Source organism: Chamaea fasciata, unplaced genomic scaffold (genome assembly GCF_029207755.1).
Source record: "Chamaea fasciata isolate MVZ Bird 193981 ecotype frontalis unplaced genomic scaffold, bChaFas1.0.hap1 SCAF_1, whole genome shotgun sequence".
NCBI lineage: Eukaryota > Metazoa > Chordata > Aves > Passeriformes > Sylviidae > Chamaea > Chamaea fasciata.
This window is the reverse complement of record NW_027094086.1, coordinates 76,538,781-76,555,825: the sequence shown is the minus strand read 5'-3', so window position 1 is coordinate 76,555,825 and position 17,045 is coordinate 76,538,781. Positions and strand designations below refer to the sequence as shown.

The 17,045-nt window shown below is 33.6% G+C and overlaps 1 protein-coding gene across 2 annotated transcripts in view; it reads left to right on the top strand.

Moving 5' to 3' along the window:
- Positions 1 to 17,045, top strand: part of CDH18 (cadherin 18) — a 159,842-nt gene that overhangs the window by 89,382 nt on the left and 53,415 nt on the right. For both annotated transcript variants that reach the window (XM_066186460.1, XM_066186452.1), the window contains exon 4: positions 9,369 to 9,536. In XM_066186460.1, the coding sequence (XP_066042557.1) occupies positions 9,369 to 9,536 (168 nt within the window). The remainder of the gene's footprint in view (positions 1 to 9,368; positions 9,537 to 17,045) is intronic.

Genomic DNA, 17,045 nt, shown 5'->3' with positions numbered 1-17,045 from the left:
ATTTTATTTATGCATCACCATCATTTTTGCATCCATAAGAAAATTCTGAAAATCGTGGTTTACCTAAAGCTACCACAGACACCTTATCAGCATTCAAAAATATCTATTTGTTATCTGCCATGATTCCTTAGTAAGCCTTCTGTTTATCCAGAGTACAGTTCTTAGATATTTTTCTTTTATGCAAAGTTTGAACTAATATTTTTTATTGTATGAATAAATTTGGATTTTTATAAAAGTACAGAAGTTTCAAAGAATTTATAAATTTTTTGATCGTTAATTTTACTTTTCAAGAGAACATTATGCCAATATTTTTTTCTAGAATTTTTCTTTCTAGGACTTCTAAGGAAACCAATTACTCATATTTTAAGGTAGTTGTTGTACCATAGATACATATATATATATATTTACACTCTGATGCACTAAATCTAGAACTAAAGCACTTCCCATAACTAAGAATTGTTGTTGTTGTTGTTTTGGTTTTTTGTTTTGTTTTGTTTGTTTGTTTTGTTTTGTTTTTGGTTGGTTTGTTTGTTTTCATTGATGGTATTCTGCAGGTTATTGAATTTATTAGTTTTTCTTTAAAAAGATATTATCTTGCATGGTCACTGTCATAGGACATTAACAAAATTGTTTTCCTGGTAATCCAGGTACCTGAGATAGATGGAAAAAAATGATTCACATTTGCATATTGACACTAGTCTCAATGTATTTAATTCACACTTTGCAGATAAGCATATTGAAGTGTTCAGTAAGGTTGCCCCCTAAGTGGCTTATAAAAATGTTATGTTATACCATACTTCTCTAACATCCTTAACACGTTATGCAAGGGTCAACAAAGCACTGCAGTTTAGTGGAATGCTCGTGGCTGTGTAAGGGGTGAGTATCACAGGGAGAAAAGAGCACAACCAATGTGTAAATGCTTGGTGTGTTGGCTAAGCTGGATTTTTTCTTACTAACAGATAATCTGGATTATATGTCTTGACCTTGTCAGGAAGTTGTAATTAAATTATTCAACAGATGAAATTTGGTCCAGATGTGGAATATTTTCAAGACTATGTTAAATTCAGGTGGTTTTTTATTAGCTGGACACCACTTTGAACCTATGGAGAAAAGGAGGATTTATGCCTGTAGTCATTGTCTCTCTTCTTGGCCTCTTATCAAGGTGATCTACTTTGAAAAGAAGCCAAACTATTATTCAAAATAATGGGCAACTATGTTAATTATCTCCAATTATTTAGTTATATTATTATGACTTATTAAAGACAAAAAAAAAATTTGAATAAAAGCAAATTAATTTACTAATAGTAGATGGCAACTATGAAATAAAGTCTGTGGCTCCATCTTTATTTTCTTTCGTTGTGAAGAAAGCAATAAGGAGCTTTGGATTATTACTGGAATATTATCAGCTTTAACCTTCATCTGCATCTTCCTTTGTCATTTTCATTAAGCTATTGATTAAATATATGTTTGTGTAGGCCAGAATCTATGTGACATTACAAGAAGAAATGTTCAAAACTAGCAGCCAATTCTATTTTAAGAAAGCAGGATTACCAAGCTTGTGAATATAAGTCATTCATTTTCATGTTGTTTTACACTCTTTCTTGTCAAATGTGATTTCCTTTGAGAGGACTCATGTACTTAATTCCCATCTGCTCTGTTCAGAGGTTACCGAATGCATCCCCTTTTTACTTAATTGTTTTGTTCGTCACGTGTCATTAGGTTTTTCCCCCTGACAAAGGATTTAATACACCTTTAATATAGAGAAGTTTATATCTGAAGAAATTGCACTTAATGAGTAATTTAATCTCTTCCAGCATTCTTTGCCCTTGCCTCCACAGTGATCTCGTTTGTTTGGTTCTTGTGCTTGCATATCTGACAAGCAAACTGTTGTGGAGAATGCCTCAATATCTAAATGGCATTAAGATATATGTTAGTCATGTATATCTGTATCTAGGTAGGTTCCACAGCTATCTTGGCCTAACATTTCATTCCATTATACAACCAGCCATCACTCATTACCATCTTTGAGCAAACAATTATTCTTTTCCCCTCCCTTGGGGTACAGATTCTTCTTTGCTTTTAAGCACATTTTTAATTGAATTCTTGTAAAAAACATTTTCAACAGAGCAGTAGCATCATACTTCTGCAGGCTTTATCTGAGACACATGCCTGCTGCATTAACAGGAACACATCAGAGACTGAGCACCATATTGATCAAAGTGGAGGATCTGTCCATTTATCCCTTTTGGTTCCTAGCCACATGTTTCTTCAGAACTATAGAAATGCCAATAATTCAGGTTCCAGTTCCAAAGAACTCATGAATTGGTGCAAAAGTACCAAGATGTCTTCTGTCAAAATTGAATTATTTAATCTTGCACAATTATGAAAAAAAAAAAAATAAATATATATTGGCAGGTTGCCAAGATACAAGAATGTTTTTATTCTAAGTCTGTCTTTAAGGCTTTCTTCTACTTCTTTATACCACATCTCCAACAATTTTGTGTGGAAAGATGGGTTCAAAAATAGAAAAACAATTTTAGATGAGGTCAAAACCACTCAGGTAGGAGATTTGCTTGGTCAAAACCACTCAGGTAGGATATTTGCTTGAAAGAATGCTTAACTATATTTTTATGTCGAAAAATCATAGGAACTTATGTGAAATTTGTACTTCAAAAGAAACTACTTGCACATTTTCAGGACTTAACATATTGATAAATAGTTTCTGAGGAATTAATGCTTTTTTGAAGTCCTTTCGGAATCTGCACATGAAAATAAAAACGCAGAATTTCCACTTTTCTGAGCCCTGAATTATTGACTCTTTCAGGAAGAGAATTAGATTAATGGGGGAACTGTAATTACTGTCCAGTCACAAATCAAGAAAAGGTAGTAGATTCTCCCTGAGTAAAATAGATAAGCAAGTTTGCAGCATTTAAATGTGTGCTGAAAGTTTTCTGAAAGGTCAAGAAAAAACTATTTTCAGTATGAGGCTGGCAAATTTAGGCAAAGAGTAAAACAAGAAAAATGGAGAAGCTAGAAAGAATTTAGTGAATTAAGCAATGGGAATAGCAATAATGCCTTTCCATGTGTTTTTTCTGAAAAACAGGTCATGCTAAAAAAATCTGATTTCTTTGTTTTATGAAATGGCAGGTTATATCGAAAAACATAATTGCCATGCCACATGCAGTTCTAGTTAAATAAATAGCAATTAGTAGTAGCAACAAACGACATATTAAATGGCTATGATCTGGCTGCCTGGGAAGTAGGAAAAAAGTTATAATCAAGGCAGAATTATCATGAAAGGGAGAGATTCCTCCAGGGTTCTACAGGTATCAGTGTAGGACCAGTTCTATTCAACTTCTTTCTTTGTGGATTCAAAGTAAACAAAAGACAGCCATTGGCAAAATTTTTAATGACTATTCTATAATAGATATCCCTTCGATTACAGCTCTTGCATATTGCACATTATAGTTTATTGTCTTCTTTCAGGAGGAGTCATGGCAGCAAATGTTTAATTTAATTAATTTGATTGTCCCATTATGACAACTGGGAGGTGCTGTGATTATATTTATTATCCATGGAATTGACACATAAATTGGTGTATTTTCCACTCAGTTAGTGAAGATTTCTTCTGATTCCTTTATTTAGGAGGCATCAACAAAATTGCTTTTTTTATTTTGTAATTTCTGTCTGTTACTCATAGAGATTTTGGAAAACGCTATTTTTACTAATAGTTATTTTTAAAAGATTTTTTTTTTTTATCTTGGGGCATTCACTGTAGTACAATCAGTCCAGTCAATCCACCCCTTATTTTAATACCAAATGAATGCTATTGTAGCTTATTTCTTTAAAATGTTTACTATTTACCTTTAAAAATATTCTCTTTTTTCAGTACTTTTTTTTTTTAGCAGTTGTCCTTAAATGTTAAATTCATGTATTTCATATCAATGCTAACTTCTTTGAAGGGAGGATATACTGTCTACTGTCTTTCAGTAGTATAGTCATGAACAGAGAAGAAGATTGACCACTAAAAGTCATTTCTGTAGTGCTGTGACTTTCATCGCTGAAGTGTGTAGGTATGTCCCTGTAAAGGAACAAAATGTTAGTTATATAAAGCAGATATGAGTCAAAGGGCTAGATTAAAAACCAAGTTTGTTATAGAAGAATTCAGAATGTGGAGTAAAACCTTTAGATATCTGCTTTATATTGCAGATTTCTGTTTACGGTTGTATTTTGAACTAAATCACAAGTTCAAGCCAACATCTATTGAGTGTTCTGAATTTTAACTTTATTTTGAAATTTTGTGGAAAAAAAAGGCATGGGCTGACTTTTTCAATATCTGTTTTAAAATTGAAAAAAATGTGTTTCCCTTTCAAGGTAGGATAATATTAGAATTTTAAATGTGTTTTAATATATACAATATGTTCAGAATATTAAGCTACAATAAAATAGGCTAAATTCATACCCTAGAAAAATCAGTGATAAAAATAGTGCTTTTATTCCAAAAGAAAGAATATTATTAATAAAATTACCATCTGCAACATTTCAAATCCCTCAGAAAATTGTAAACTCCCACATTTAGTTAGCTACTAAATAGATATTTAAAATTACATTTGAGTCATAATTGTCTATGATCATGGCAAGACAGATATATTAGAAACTAGAATATGGGGGATCAAATGTGACCTACTGACCCTTTATCAAATCTCTAGTGACCAGGCTCATGTTCCAACAACAGAATCAAAATTTTCCAATCAAAAAACCAGAAACCCCTTACTTCCCCATGACAAAATAGTTTGCCATTAAAGTGGACTTGCGTGACTGTTTTCTTTTTGTTTTCCCCACTCGATAGGAAACCCCTGAGCTCAAAATATTAAAATAGAGCCTTTTTATCCTGGGCATTTCAGACATTATTCAAGAGTAGGCTGTAAAATAAAGATGACTAAAATTCTGCAGTAGTTACTGAATCTAAATGAGTTCTTATTTTGTGTAAGTAAGAAGAAAAATTTTTGAAGTGTACCAGACTAATGGGTAAGTACACAGTAAAATACTTCAGTAAATGCATAGCTATGCACCTGTGGCAGATACTTTCTTATTATTTGTCTCCACTTGAACTAAAAAGTCTTGATTTTTACATTCTCAGTTACAGTAGATCCTTCTGTTGTAGCTTTTCTTTTATGTAAGTTAAATGGTTCTTCATAGAATGCTAAAAAAAACAACATAACACATTGTCAGATGCTGCAGAACATTGAAGTATCTTTAAGAAAATTTGGTTAAAAAATAAGGGATTGACTGCAATTCTGTAACAAATTCTGTAACAGGAATGAATTCAGAGAGCCTGAGAGGGAAGTAAAACTTGCGAAAAGTAGTTATTTTCAGGGCTTTCTCAAGTCCAGAGGTGTTGGGGAAAAGGAAAGAAAAGGAGTTATCCATAATAGTAGATATATCAATCTTTCATCTCAGTGGTTGTTTTTCTCAGTTTTATCTGATGATACTTCGAGGATAAATGAAGGACCATCATGAAGAAATTTCTTAATTGCAAAAGGTTTTGAAGAACTGTCAGTACAGAGAAAGAAGCTTATGTGGTTATGGGCAGGAGCAAGCAAAGCATAATCAAATTTAATAGCATTATATAGTAAAAATACTTGTAAGACATATTGTTTAGTTTTAGTTAGTCCTGTTGGTAGCAGGGGGTAACACTTGATCCTTTTTGGTCCAATTCACATTAAGAGATTCAATGATTCTACAGTAATTCTGGTCTCATTAATTTGGAAATGTCACTGGAGAAAAATGCTGTGATTGACTGATAATTGACCTTATTAGTCAATTAAAGATCAATCACAAATGTAATGTATTCCACATAAAAATAAAAATATTGCAATTAAAAAGGTGGTATTAAAATCTTAATTGTAAGGTAAGTAGGTTTGTCATCATACATGGTCAGGAAAGATAAATTCAAATTGGAAAATGTACTTTCCAAATCTTTCAAAATTGTCACACATACACACAAAAAAAAAAAATTAAAAAACCTAGCAAAACTGGTATGCTTTAGAGGTGAATAAACTTAGAAAAGAAGTTAGAAGAAAATATGTGTTTTGGGAAAGCCTTCCATGTGGGGAAAAACCCCCACTTCTCATGATTTTTAAATGGAAATAGGTATGACTGTTTGTGAGGGCAGAGGTCCAAAGCTGTGTGTTCTTCTCAGCTCCATTCAAATAGATTTACCCTTCCATATGTTGTATTTTATTTTTGACATAGCAGTCAAACTTCTGTAAAAATTCTTTACTTAATACCAGAAACAGTATGGGGTGTACCTGTAATGACATCTACATCTAGAGTTTTTCGTTTTCCCCTTTTCCTTTCCTACTAAAGATGGATAAATACTGAAGGCGTAGCTGAAGTACTTGGTTAACAGGGTCACAGTGCTGCCTAAAAAAATATGAGACAAAATTAGGACTGTATTTAAATTTAAAGAACCTGTGACAGGTTTCTTTTTCAGGTCTTTTTGGTAACTGTTTCAGTCAGGAAAACATCTTTCTTAAGATTAACTTCCTGTCTTCCTGTGGGATGTACAGGAACCCCTGCCAAGCATACAGAAGATATCAAGGGCAATCCCTACTTTAAAGCAAACTGCTGGAGCATTTTATATTATCTTAGTGAAAAAGACGACTAAGTTCTCCTTGCACATTTGGGATCACTAGTGAAACTTGAGATTATGCATGATTTTAGTGCTCCACTGCCAGGACAGTTGGTGGAGCTGCTAGTGACAAGGACAAAGCATTAGGGTCCTCACAGTAATCATACATCTCAGACTGATGATATGATTTGAGGATATATAAATGTATATGAAACCCAGGAAGAAGAGGAAACTAAATCTTCTCTCACCTTCTGCATTTAGCCTATCAAAACTTTAAAACTAGTTTCTTATTCTAAACTTTGCATACAAGGTTTTGAAATTAAGAACCTGCCTAATTTCGTTGTCTCCATTTTCAGAGAAGAGGAATCTGCTGCAAGTGAGAGAGATGAAATGATTAGTCATGATTAGTCATCCACAAATCCTTATTAACTGTCTGCAAGCCTTGATTCAGTATCATACCCCTTGAAGCAAACAAAATGGAAAATAAGCATAAAACAGGGGAAATTCTGTTAGTTTAAATTAATTTAAAAATGCAAATAGCTAATACTAGGGAGGATAGTGTAGAAGACATGTTCTATGTTACATTTGGTCAGTTACAAGTTGGAAGGTTCTTTTGAAATATCCCATACTTCTTATGTGCATATGCATAAGCATGAGACATTTGGTTTCAATGTTAAAAACTAAAACAATTCATTCAAAAAGTCAAAGCAGTTGACAAAGCAGTACTCAATTCTAGTACATTCTCATGTTCCTATTTATAAGTAAAATGAATTTGCAGAACAGTAGTACCAGGTTTTGTGGTCCATATTTATTTTGATGAAAATGTGTATTTAAATTATAGGAGTTCCTTTTATCTAAATGACTCTGTAAATTTTCTTTTCTAAATTTATAGTGTTTACAAGTTGTAGTTATTTTCAATATATCGTGTTTCAATTTCTGAAAAAAGGATCTGTTTCAAACGATATCATTTTAAGGAAAAAAGCACTGATAAACTAAACCAGACTGGTACACTATTTTTAGCCAATTTGTCCAAATCTACACTTCTGATGAAAAGTAGCTTACAGTGCAAAACTGTGTTAAAATAATTCTAAAACTTCATGGATACTTAAAAAAAATACTCTTTGTGCATAGATCTCCTTATTTTTGTTTGATTTGCTTTCAGAACAAAATAGAAAAAAATGGTATAAGCTTTGTATACCATTTCATATGTAGTAATGGCTAAATGGTTTTATTGAATAAATTAAAAAAAGTAATTTTAAAATACAAGAAAAATAATGCTCTGGAATACACTTTTTACACCATCTGAAACTGTGGGAATCAAAATAGCTTGAGAATTGTGTCTTGCATAAAATTCTCTTGAAGAGTAAGGCTCTACTTCTTAAGATTCTTTGCATTAGTAATTATTATATGATCAAAATTTACCCAAAAGCAACATCTGATGGTGCTATGGTATATTTACTTACTGGTTGTAGCAAGAGCTCACTTTCTGAGTCCAACAGAAGTTAAGCAAAAATTTTAGCTCTTTAAAAATATAATGTTAAAAAATTGGGCATTTTACATATATCTTTATTTATTTATATGAAACTCACTCCAGGCATTTTACATATATCTTTATTTATTTTTATGAAACTCACTCCAATCTATTAAAGTCTTTTATGCACTGGTGTGCTCATAACTGGACCCAGCACTCCACATTAGATGAACAGAGGGAAGGGATCCCCTCCCTCGACCTTCTGGCAATGCATTTCCTGATGCAGCCTGGGAAGATGTTGGCCTTGTTTGCTGCAAGGACACATTGCTAGCTCGTGTTCAACTTGAGGACCACACCAGTTTCTTTTCTGAAAAGCTCCTTCCTAGCCAGTTGGTCCACAGCATGTACTGGTTCCCTACCACTGCACTTGAAACTTCTCTTTACTAAATTTCATGATTTTTCCATCACTCTGTGATCAAAGAAATTAGCAGGATTTAATTTATGGGTATTATCATAGGTGAAAAATGTCTCCTAGTTGAAGTTGTGCCCACAGAGTTTTCTGTCCCTACTTTTATTTTGATCTTTGCTTCTACACGTATAAGTAACTAAATGTGGAAAAAATTCTAATGATGATAGATAAAAATAATAGAACTTTAGGATCATTCAGTTTTGGTTTCTCTCTCTAACACAGTACCAACAATAAAAATCTTATCTTTTGCTTTACAATTATTAATTAGGTCAAACATAAACAAAAATCTATATGATTGACATGTATCAAAAACAAAAAAAATCTTTTTCTTGACATTTTTCAAATAGGAAAATCTAGCTTTTGGGTCATTTTAAGAGATATATGATATATTAATTAAGAAATTACCTTTTGTTAGAAAACACCTTGTGTCTTATTCTTTGGGGTAAGAGTTCCAATTCATTAGTTTTCCTATTAAGTAGCTATTTAAAGTCACATGAGAAAACACTGTTATTTTGGCAATGTTACTTTGGGTCAGAAAATTTATAAGTTAGATTAATTATTTAATAATATAATAATTGATTTCATGAATATTTTTTCAATTTATTCATATTAACCAGCAGGTTTATTGTCTAGCGGCATCTGGAATTGTATTTTATATATGTATATATATGACTGAAACAACTGAAAACAACTTAGCTCCACCTCTCCTTTAAAGAAAGGTTATGGCCAGCCTTTGCTCTTGCTTGAACAAGCTAATCCTGATCTTCTGTTTGTTTGTTTTCTTTCCCTCACAGGAGTCATCAGGACTGCCTTGCACAACATGGACAGGGAAGCCAGAGAGCATTATTCCGTTGTCATTCAAGCCAAAGATATGGCTGGGCAGGTCGGAGGGCTGTCAGGGTCAACAACTGTAAATATCACACTCACAGATGTCAACGACAATCCACCCAGGTTTCCTCAGAGTATGTACAATTTCAACATATAACTGATTTGAAAATCATGTTGATTTTCAGTGAAGTAAGAAGCTATTAGTGAAATTTATTTGGTAGGCAGATTCATGGGGGAAAAGCAGCTTGGAAAGCACTTGGATTCACCAATATTTTTTTTAATTTTTCAGTGTTTCCAGATAAAGCACAGAGATGGCATAACTAAAATACTGAAACCAGTAAAAATTTCTTTCAGTCTAACAATTGAATAATATTGAGATGGGCTACAAAAGTACACTGTTCTCATATGTAGGTTATTCTCCGGCCCTTCTTAAATGCACATTTCAATAACTGTGTGATTTTGATCCCACAAGGAAATTCTGATGTTCCTATGGTAGATAACAACAAAAGGCTTTTAATTAAAATATTTAATCCAACATGACTTTGGCTGCTTCTATATGCATCCATCATTTTTTTTCTGCTTTCTCTGTACCAACTAAGCTTTTAAAATAAATTATTAAATTTCAGATGGTCAAAATCTAAGATACTTCTTACTATTGTTGAGCAATGGTGGAGTCAGACTTTATCGTAGTTAAATGAATTGTTGATTTTAAACAATATTATCACATGAATACATCAAGAGTAAATAACAGAATGTAATATCTTAATATGACCATTGATAAGAAGTTAATTTCTATCCAGCTTATTGGGTACACATTGATCTGACACAGTAGCTGGGATCTTGCAGGAATTCTGAATTCAGTCAACAATTTATTTAAAAATCTTCCGGAACATGAATGCATTTTCTCTACATATTGGCTCAAGGCCAACAAGAATATTGTAATTTGGTCTCAAATATTGTGTGAGCTGTTGTAGAACATAATAGGCTGGTACTTATAGGTACATCCACCAGGAAATGCCTTAAGCTGTTTGGATTAAAAGATTTATAAACAACAGTAGAAATCACAAGGCTCCAAGGAAAAACAAAGCTCCCTGGCAATATACATTATATAAAATCTGCCCAAACAGTAAATAGGCTTATTAAGAGTGTTGTAGAAATGAGTATCTTCTCTGTCCCTCACAGAGACTTGAAAACATAAAGCTTTTGAAACACACCCTTAATTAAATATTTTTGGGTTTATGTTCCACAAATTTTTCATTGCATCCATCATTCAATTTAATACTTCATAAATATTGGAAAGGCAAAAGGTAGGGCTTATCTTTGAACAAGAGATGAATTAAAAATAAAGAATGTCCTAAGCTTCCTGCAAATTCAACGGATGCAGGAATGGATCCCTACCTGTCAGGTTTCAAGAACTGGCCTCTTTTATTTTGAACGGAAGGGTTTATATAGCAAACAGATTTAAATTGGCAGGCAGAAATGTACATTGACATATGCATTTATCTGTATTCATATTTTTTTTCAGAAATCAAAGAAATATAAAATGTTTCTATTATAATTTATACATTTAAAAGATTCTAATATCATTGAAAATGACAGAAAATTTCATATTTAATGAAAAATTATTAAGGCAGAATAAAATTTTATTTTAATATTTGTTCTTTTTAACATAAAATGTTATTTCTAGAACAAGTCTTCTGGAATACAAACATTTGCTTTCTTTCCTTACAGAAGATTCCTATACACAGTTGAGTGACAATATTTCTTTATTCCTTTTCAAGAACTATATTTTAAACCCCTTGCAAAAGAGCAATAGTTACATGTTAGTAATAGAGAATGAAAATATGGTTGATCTAAAAAAGGTTGTTTTACCATCATGAACTATATATACGAGTCTTACACTATAAGAAATAACTTTTGTTCATTTTTCCTCTGTTTCCTTTGTGTGCCATGATTTTCAGTCAAATTTCTCTTCAATTTCCTTATGAGACGGAATGCTAAATGAGACTTACTGAGGCTTGTCACATTCAGAATTGAATTCAAGGGAAGTGCTAATCAAAACTGCCTATATCGAGTGTATAACCCTTGGGACAGACTGAGCCTCAGCTAAACCACAGACTTTCTTTTGGTTAGTTTCTTTTTCTCCGTTACCATACTTGTGAATTTTGAATCTAACTGGATGAGTGCCTTACTTGAGAACGTGCTGGGAAGTACATCTAATTGATGCTGTTATTATTTGTTTTATTTAAAAAAAACACTTTGTTGAATATATTTCAAAGATGGTACTTTTCTGGCTTTAGTAGATCAGTGTTCATTAGACATGCAAAGTGCAGAAAGATATGCAGGATTTTTTCCCTTAAATAAACGCATCAAACCCCTACTTAAAACTTAGAAATAAAGGTTGTAAATATATCTGCTTGAAAGGGTTTATTGTGTTTTTCTCTGTATTTGTTCTAAATAGAGCTGACTTTCTTTCAAAGGAAGTCCTAACAGAAGAGCAACAGTTTTCCAAAATATAAAAAAATCTAGGAGGAATAATATGAAACAGGACTGCATAATTTTATCAGTTTAAATTCTGGTATAGGAAACATAGCTGAAAACTTCTGCTTGCAAAACAGTAGTATGTCTCAAAAGTAGGAAAGGGGTTATGAATTCAGTGGGAGAATAGCCTGAAACCTCACATATTTTTTGCTTATCAATTACTTCCTGTGTGTCTTGTATAATACTGATTTCTTTTTTCTCATCATCATAAATTTCCTTTCTTCCAAGAGACAAGTAGTAAATGAACTATCTATTTAATGTAAGCTGACAGACAGTGCTCTGCATGGGAAGATTTTTGCATCTCTCAGTTCTTATTAGTTTTACCACTGATGGATCCATGTGGTTTGATGACTGAGGGCCCTATTTCATAGTCATAAATTTATTTCAAAATTTGATAGAAGATATGCTATCTTCTAATGGCACTATTAGCAGCCTTGAGCTACATCAGAATATTCTGTGTACTTTTCTTTCAATAATTCTCTCTGGTGTTGCTTAAGATGAATAAATTCTCTGTTTTGCTTTGTTTAGTATGAAGAGATTCTGATAGCATCGAGATCATCACACTAAGCAGAGGCTTCTATTGGTATTCTTGGTACATCAAGTGATAATGATTACATTGTGGCCAGAGTGTAGAAGAAGAGTGTAGTTTTTGTGTCTAGACTCTGATTTGTGGCTTTGGTTTTTGATACATCTAGCTCAGTTCCTTAGGATAAAGAAGAATTTAAATACAACTCATAACTTAAAACACTTTTTATACAGCTTGATTTTTGAGGCTTGATAGTTTCAGTGCAATAGTAAACATAATGTGAAATTATGCGTATGCATAATTAGTTTAGCCTCTCTTTTTACAATATCATTTTATGAAAAGTGCACAGCCATGTTTAAATAGGTATGTGATATGAAGATGCTCCTGTTAGTTCTGAAAAAGCAAACTCACATCCCAGAAGCAGACATTAACTCTGTTCAGTGCTAGTAAGGTATCCACTATCTGGCCTTGTTAATATAACTCATTAGCTAACTAAGTGGAAAAGTATCTGCTACTCATTTTCTTTTGAAATTCATACTCCAGTGTGGTCCTTTCTGAATACCCAGTTCCATGTAGTACAACCAGCTCTCGTGATTTCCTGTCATGAGGACTGTCATGAATGTCAGCACCCTCTCACTCCCCACTGCCATGTTCTGCAGCCCATCCTGTCCTACCTGGGGACTAATCCAGGGCTATCTGCCTTCTCTTTTACCACTTGGCTCCTGCCAAATGTAATGACGAAAGCAAATTTTTCTCTTATTGTTTTTTAGCAGGTCCTTCTCCTTTTTTCATCCAGTAATTGCTAAGAAGCTTCAAGAATCATAATGTGTTTTAGGTCTCTGTCCTTCTTTTAGATTTGCTTATATTGGTCAAGGGATAAAAATGACTGGAGACTATTGAATTAAAAGGATTGCAAAAGTTTTGTGTCCTCAGGAGACTCAGATTTTAAATAAAACAAGATAAGGACATGATAACTGGTTTCTCTTAAGATGGCTGACATCTGATCAACTGTACCTTTTAAAATTAGATTTTTTCATATCTAATATAATCTAGATCCTGTTCATTGTGCTTGAGAAGGGTGCTTTATGGGCTTGAGAAGTGGGACCATATGAACCTAATGTAGCTCAAGAAGTCCAAGTGCAAGGTCTGCACCTGGGTCAGGGCAATCCAAGGCATGAAAACTGACTAGAAGAAGAGCTCAGTGAGGGCACCCCTGAGGAGGACATGGAGGTTCTGGTGGGTGAAAAGTTGAACATGAACAGTCAGTGTGCACTTGCAACCCATAAAGCCAACTGCATCCTGGGCTACATGAAAAGAGTTGCACCCCCAGGTCAAGGGAAAGGATTGTCCCCCTCCACTCTGCCCTTGGGAGGCCCCACTTGGAGTGCTGTGTTCAGGTCTAGAGTCTTCGGTACAAGAAAGATGTGGACCTGCTAGAGTGGGTCCAGAGGAGGACCATGAAGGTGATCAGAGTTCTGGAATACCTCACTGATTAAGAGCTCAGGTTGTCAACCTGGAAAAGAGAGGGCTCTAGAGAGACCTCATTGCAGCCTTTCAGTACTTAAAAAGGACTTGTTAAAAATATGAAGAACGACTTTTTACAAGGGAAGATAATGATATCAGAAAGGGGGACATTTTTAAACAGAAAGAGAGTAAGTTTAGACTAGGTATTAGGAGGCACTGGCACAGGATGTCCATTGAAGCTTTGGATGTCCCATCCCTGGAAGTGTTCAAGGCCAGCCTGGATGGGGCTCTGAGCACCCTGGTGTAGTGGTAAGCATCCCTGCCCATGGTAGAGGAGTTAAAACCAGACTGTCTTTAATGTGCCTTTCAAACCAAGCCATTGTATTGAGTCTATGATTCTACATGTTGGTGAGTCCAGCAATGATCCAGTATCCAGGGAGTAATAGGAAGAATTTCAGTCCAGAAATTATTTTACTTTTAAAGGTTTCTTATTTATTAGGATTTTTTACATTATAATTAGACTAATATCTTTTCCTTATTTCATGTTCATCACTTCCTGTCTGTGTGACTATTACATTTTGATGTAATAGTTACACAACGTAATTGTGGTGCTGAAAAATATTTTTCTTCTCACATATTCTTAAAGGTAGATGCATGTTAAATTGATTGAGGTTTTAAAGTGCATGCTCAGGTTTCAAAGTCAGTGCTCATGTTTCAGAGTGGATGCCTAGTGAGTAACACTTCCTTTGTGAGTACAGTTGGTGTTCAGTATACTGATTTTCTGCCTTTACAGAGAATTATCACTGTCCTTTTTTTTTTTTTTTTTCCTTTTTGAAAATGACTTAAGTGTTACATGAGAAACAGTATGAGGGGCAAAACTATTTTCTGTCAGTTTTCAGAAACTTCCTCCAAACTGTGACAGCTGGGAGCAAAGCTAACAAGGGAAAGCTGCTGTTGTGCACCCATGTTACCTGGTGAAGATGTTAGTTTTAAGCAGAGATGTATGTTGGGGCTTGATTCTCTAGAAGAATTTAGAACAACCTTCTTAGCAAGGCTGCTGCACAAGGACAACAAGCTGTTTTAGGGAGAGGTAAAAGAGACAAGCCTTGCTGGTCTGAGTGATTTTCAGAAATTTCTCTCATACTGTATCTTTGTAATGAAGTAAAATCAACCATTCATCTATGGGATGCCTTGGACATACGAGAAACACGTTACTTGAGATGTGTTCATTAAGTTCAAAAGGGAGTTAAGACATGTGAAAGAAAAGTGTATGTACCTTTGAGTGTATGCTTCCATAGACTGAAAAATACTATTTAAAGTGATTTTTTAAATTGTCTTCTTCCTTTTTGTTTTTTTGGATTTTTTTTTTTGGTGAGAAAAATGGTATATTCTGATATTTGCACAATATTTGAATTTAAAGCTACCAAATTGTTTCATATATCATTGAAATCAGACATGAGTTGTTTACTGGCATTTGATCACATAGGGAATCTCATGATGTTCTGTTTCCTGAGCAGAATAAGTGTGATTTCTGTAATCAGTTTTTACTGTAAAAGTTAACTAATTATAAAACTATTCAAGAGTATTAAATATCTTATTGTAAAACTCTCCTTTAATGAGAATTCATGACAATAAAATTTGGTGTCAGAATGGTTTATGGTATTCAAATATAACAGGAAATTTGATTGGGGGAAAATATATTTATGTCAAAGTCAGAATAAATATTTCTAATCAATATGTGGTCTACATACTGAGCTTTAGCACCACTTAGGTGCATCAGTTTTACTCATAACAGTGCCATGTAGTCTTATTTCATTTAATTGAGTAGTGTTCATAAGGATTTTTGGGTACCAGATCCATTATGAATTACATATATCATACTTATCAAAATAACTTCAAAACACACTAGACAGAAAAGAAATGTGCAGGTCTTTGTTGGCTTGTTTGTTTTTCTATGGGTTTCTGAATAAGACTGTAATGGTTCTGGGGATGAGGGAATGGTGTTTTTTTTCTTTCAGAGTGGAGAACTGAGAGCAGGGCCACTCCATTTTGAGAAGCGTTCTTTGGAAAGCCTTAATTTTCATGTTCTTTATGAAGCTAAACCCCAGTGTGATCACAATCGTACCTGTACTAGTGCCAGGGAAAAGCAAGCATATAAACAACAAAACAAACACTGTCCAAAAAGAGGTTTAACCCTTTTAGATGTGTTGCTATTACCCTCTGCTTTACCCAAGCTGCCTGATGCAGCCGTGGTCCCCCTTTAAATGACATAAAATATGCTGAACAGAGCACAGCCTCTAGAGACTGCTACAGATTACACTCAAGAATTAAGTTTGTCATTAGTCATTATTATGGAGTGCATATGTTGCTTTTCCCATGCCATTTGCATAGAAAATATGTATTTGGGGATTCAATACCTACAGGAAAGTAGTGAATCTGTAAATCCAGGAGAAACCCAGCTTTCTTTCTGTTTCTGTTTTTACCTATGAGTGGTATAAACATCACAGTTTTTACAAGAAGCCACAATATTTTTATTTTCCAAGATCAAAAGTTTAGTATTCTGAGGTCAGAAAGTTTTCAAGAACTTTTAGTATTATCTCTAAAGGCAGTGTGTTGTGGAACATAAACTCATCACTGATCAAAATCTTAATCACAATCATAACTCTTGTTTTACACTGAGATGTAAAAAGCAGGGGCATTGGGATGTACAAGCCTTGTTACAGCCAAAGGAGTCTCTTGCATCAAAGAAGAATGTTGTTGTTTTTTTGGTTTTTTTTCTAAATTGATCCAAGGTTTCTATGTACTTCAAACTTTTGAGGCAAGCAAATGTTTGAAAGGTTTGAGTTTTGTGGTTTTTTGATTTTTGTATTTGCAAATAAGGAGTAACTTCATTTATAATTCAAATACATTTAGAAAGTGCAATAGCATTGGGGTTTTTGGCAGGGAAGAAGAGTAAGCCAAATATACCTCTTAAAAATTTCTTAATTTAGTTTTATGAAAGAGATGTTGGCATCAAAAAGAAATATTCAGATCAAAATTAGTAGATATAAAATTGACTGAACTTCTGCAATCATAAAAGTTTCTGTACTCATAATGATGATGGATTAAAATT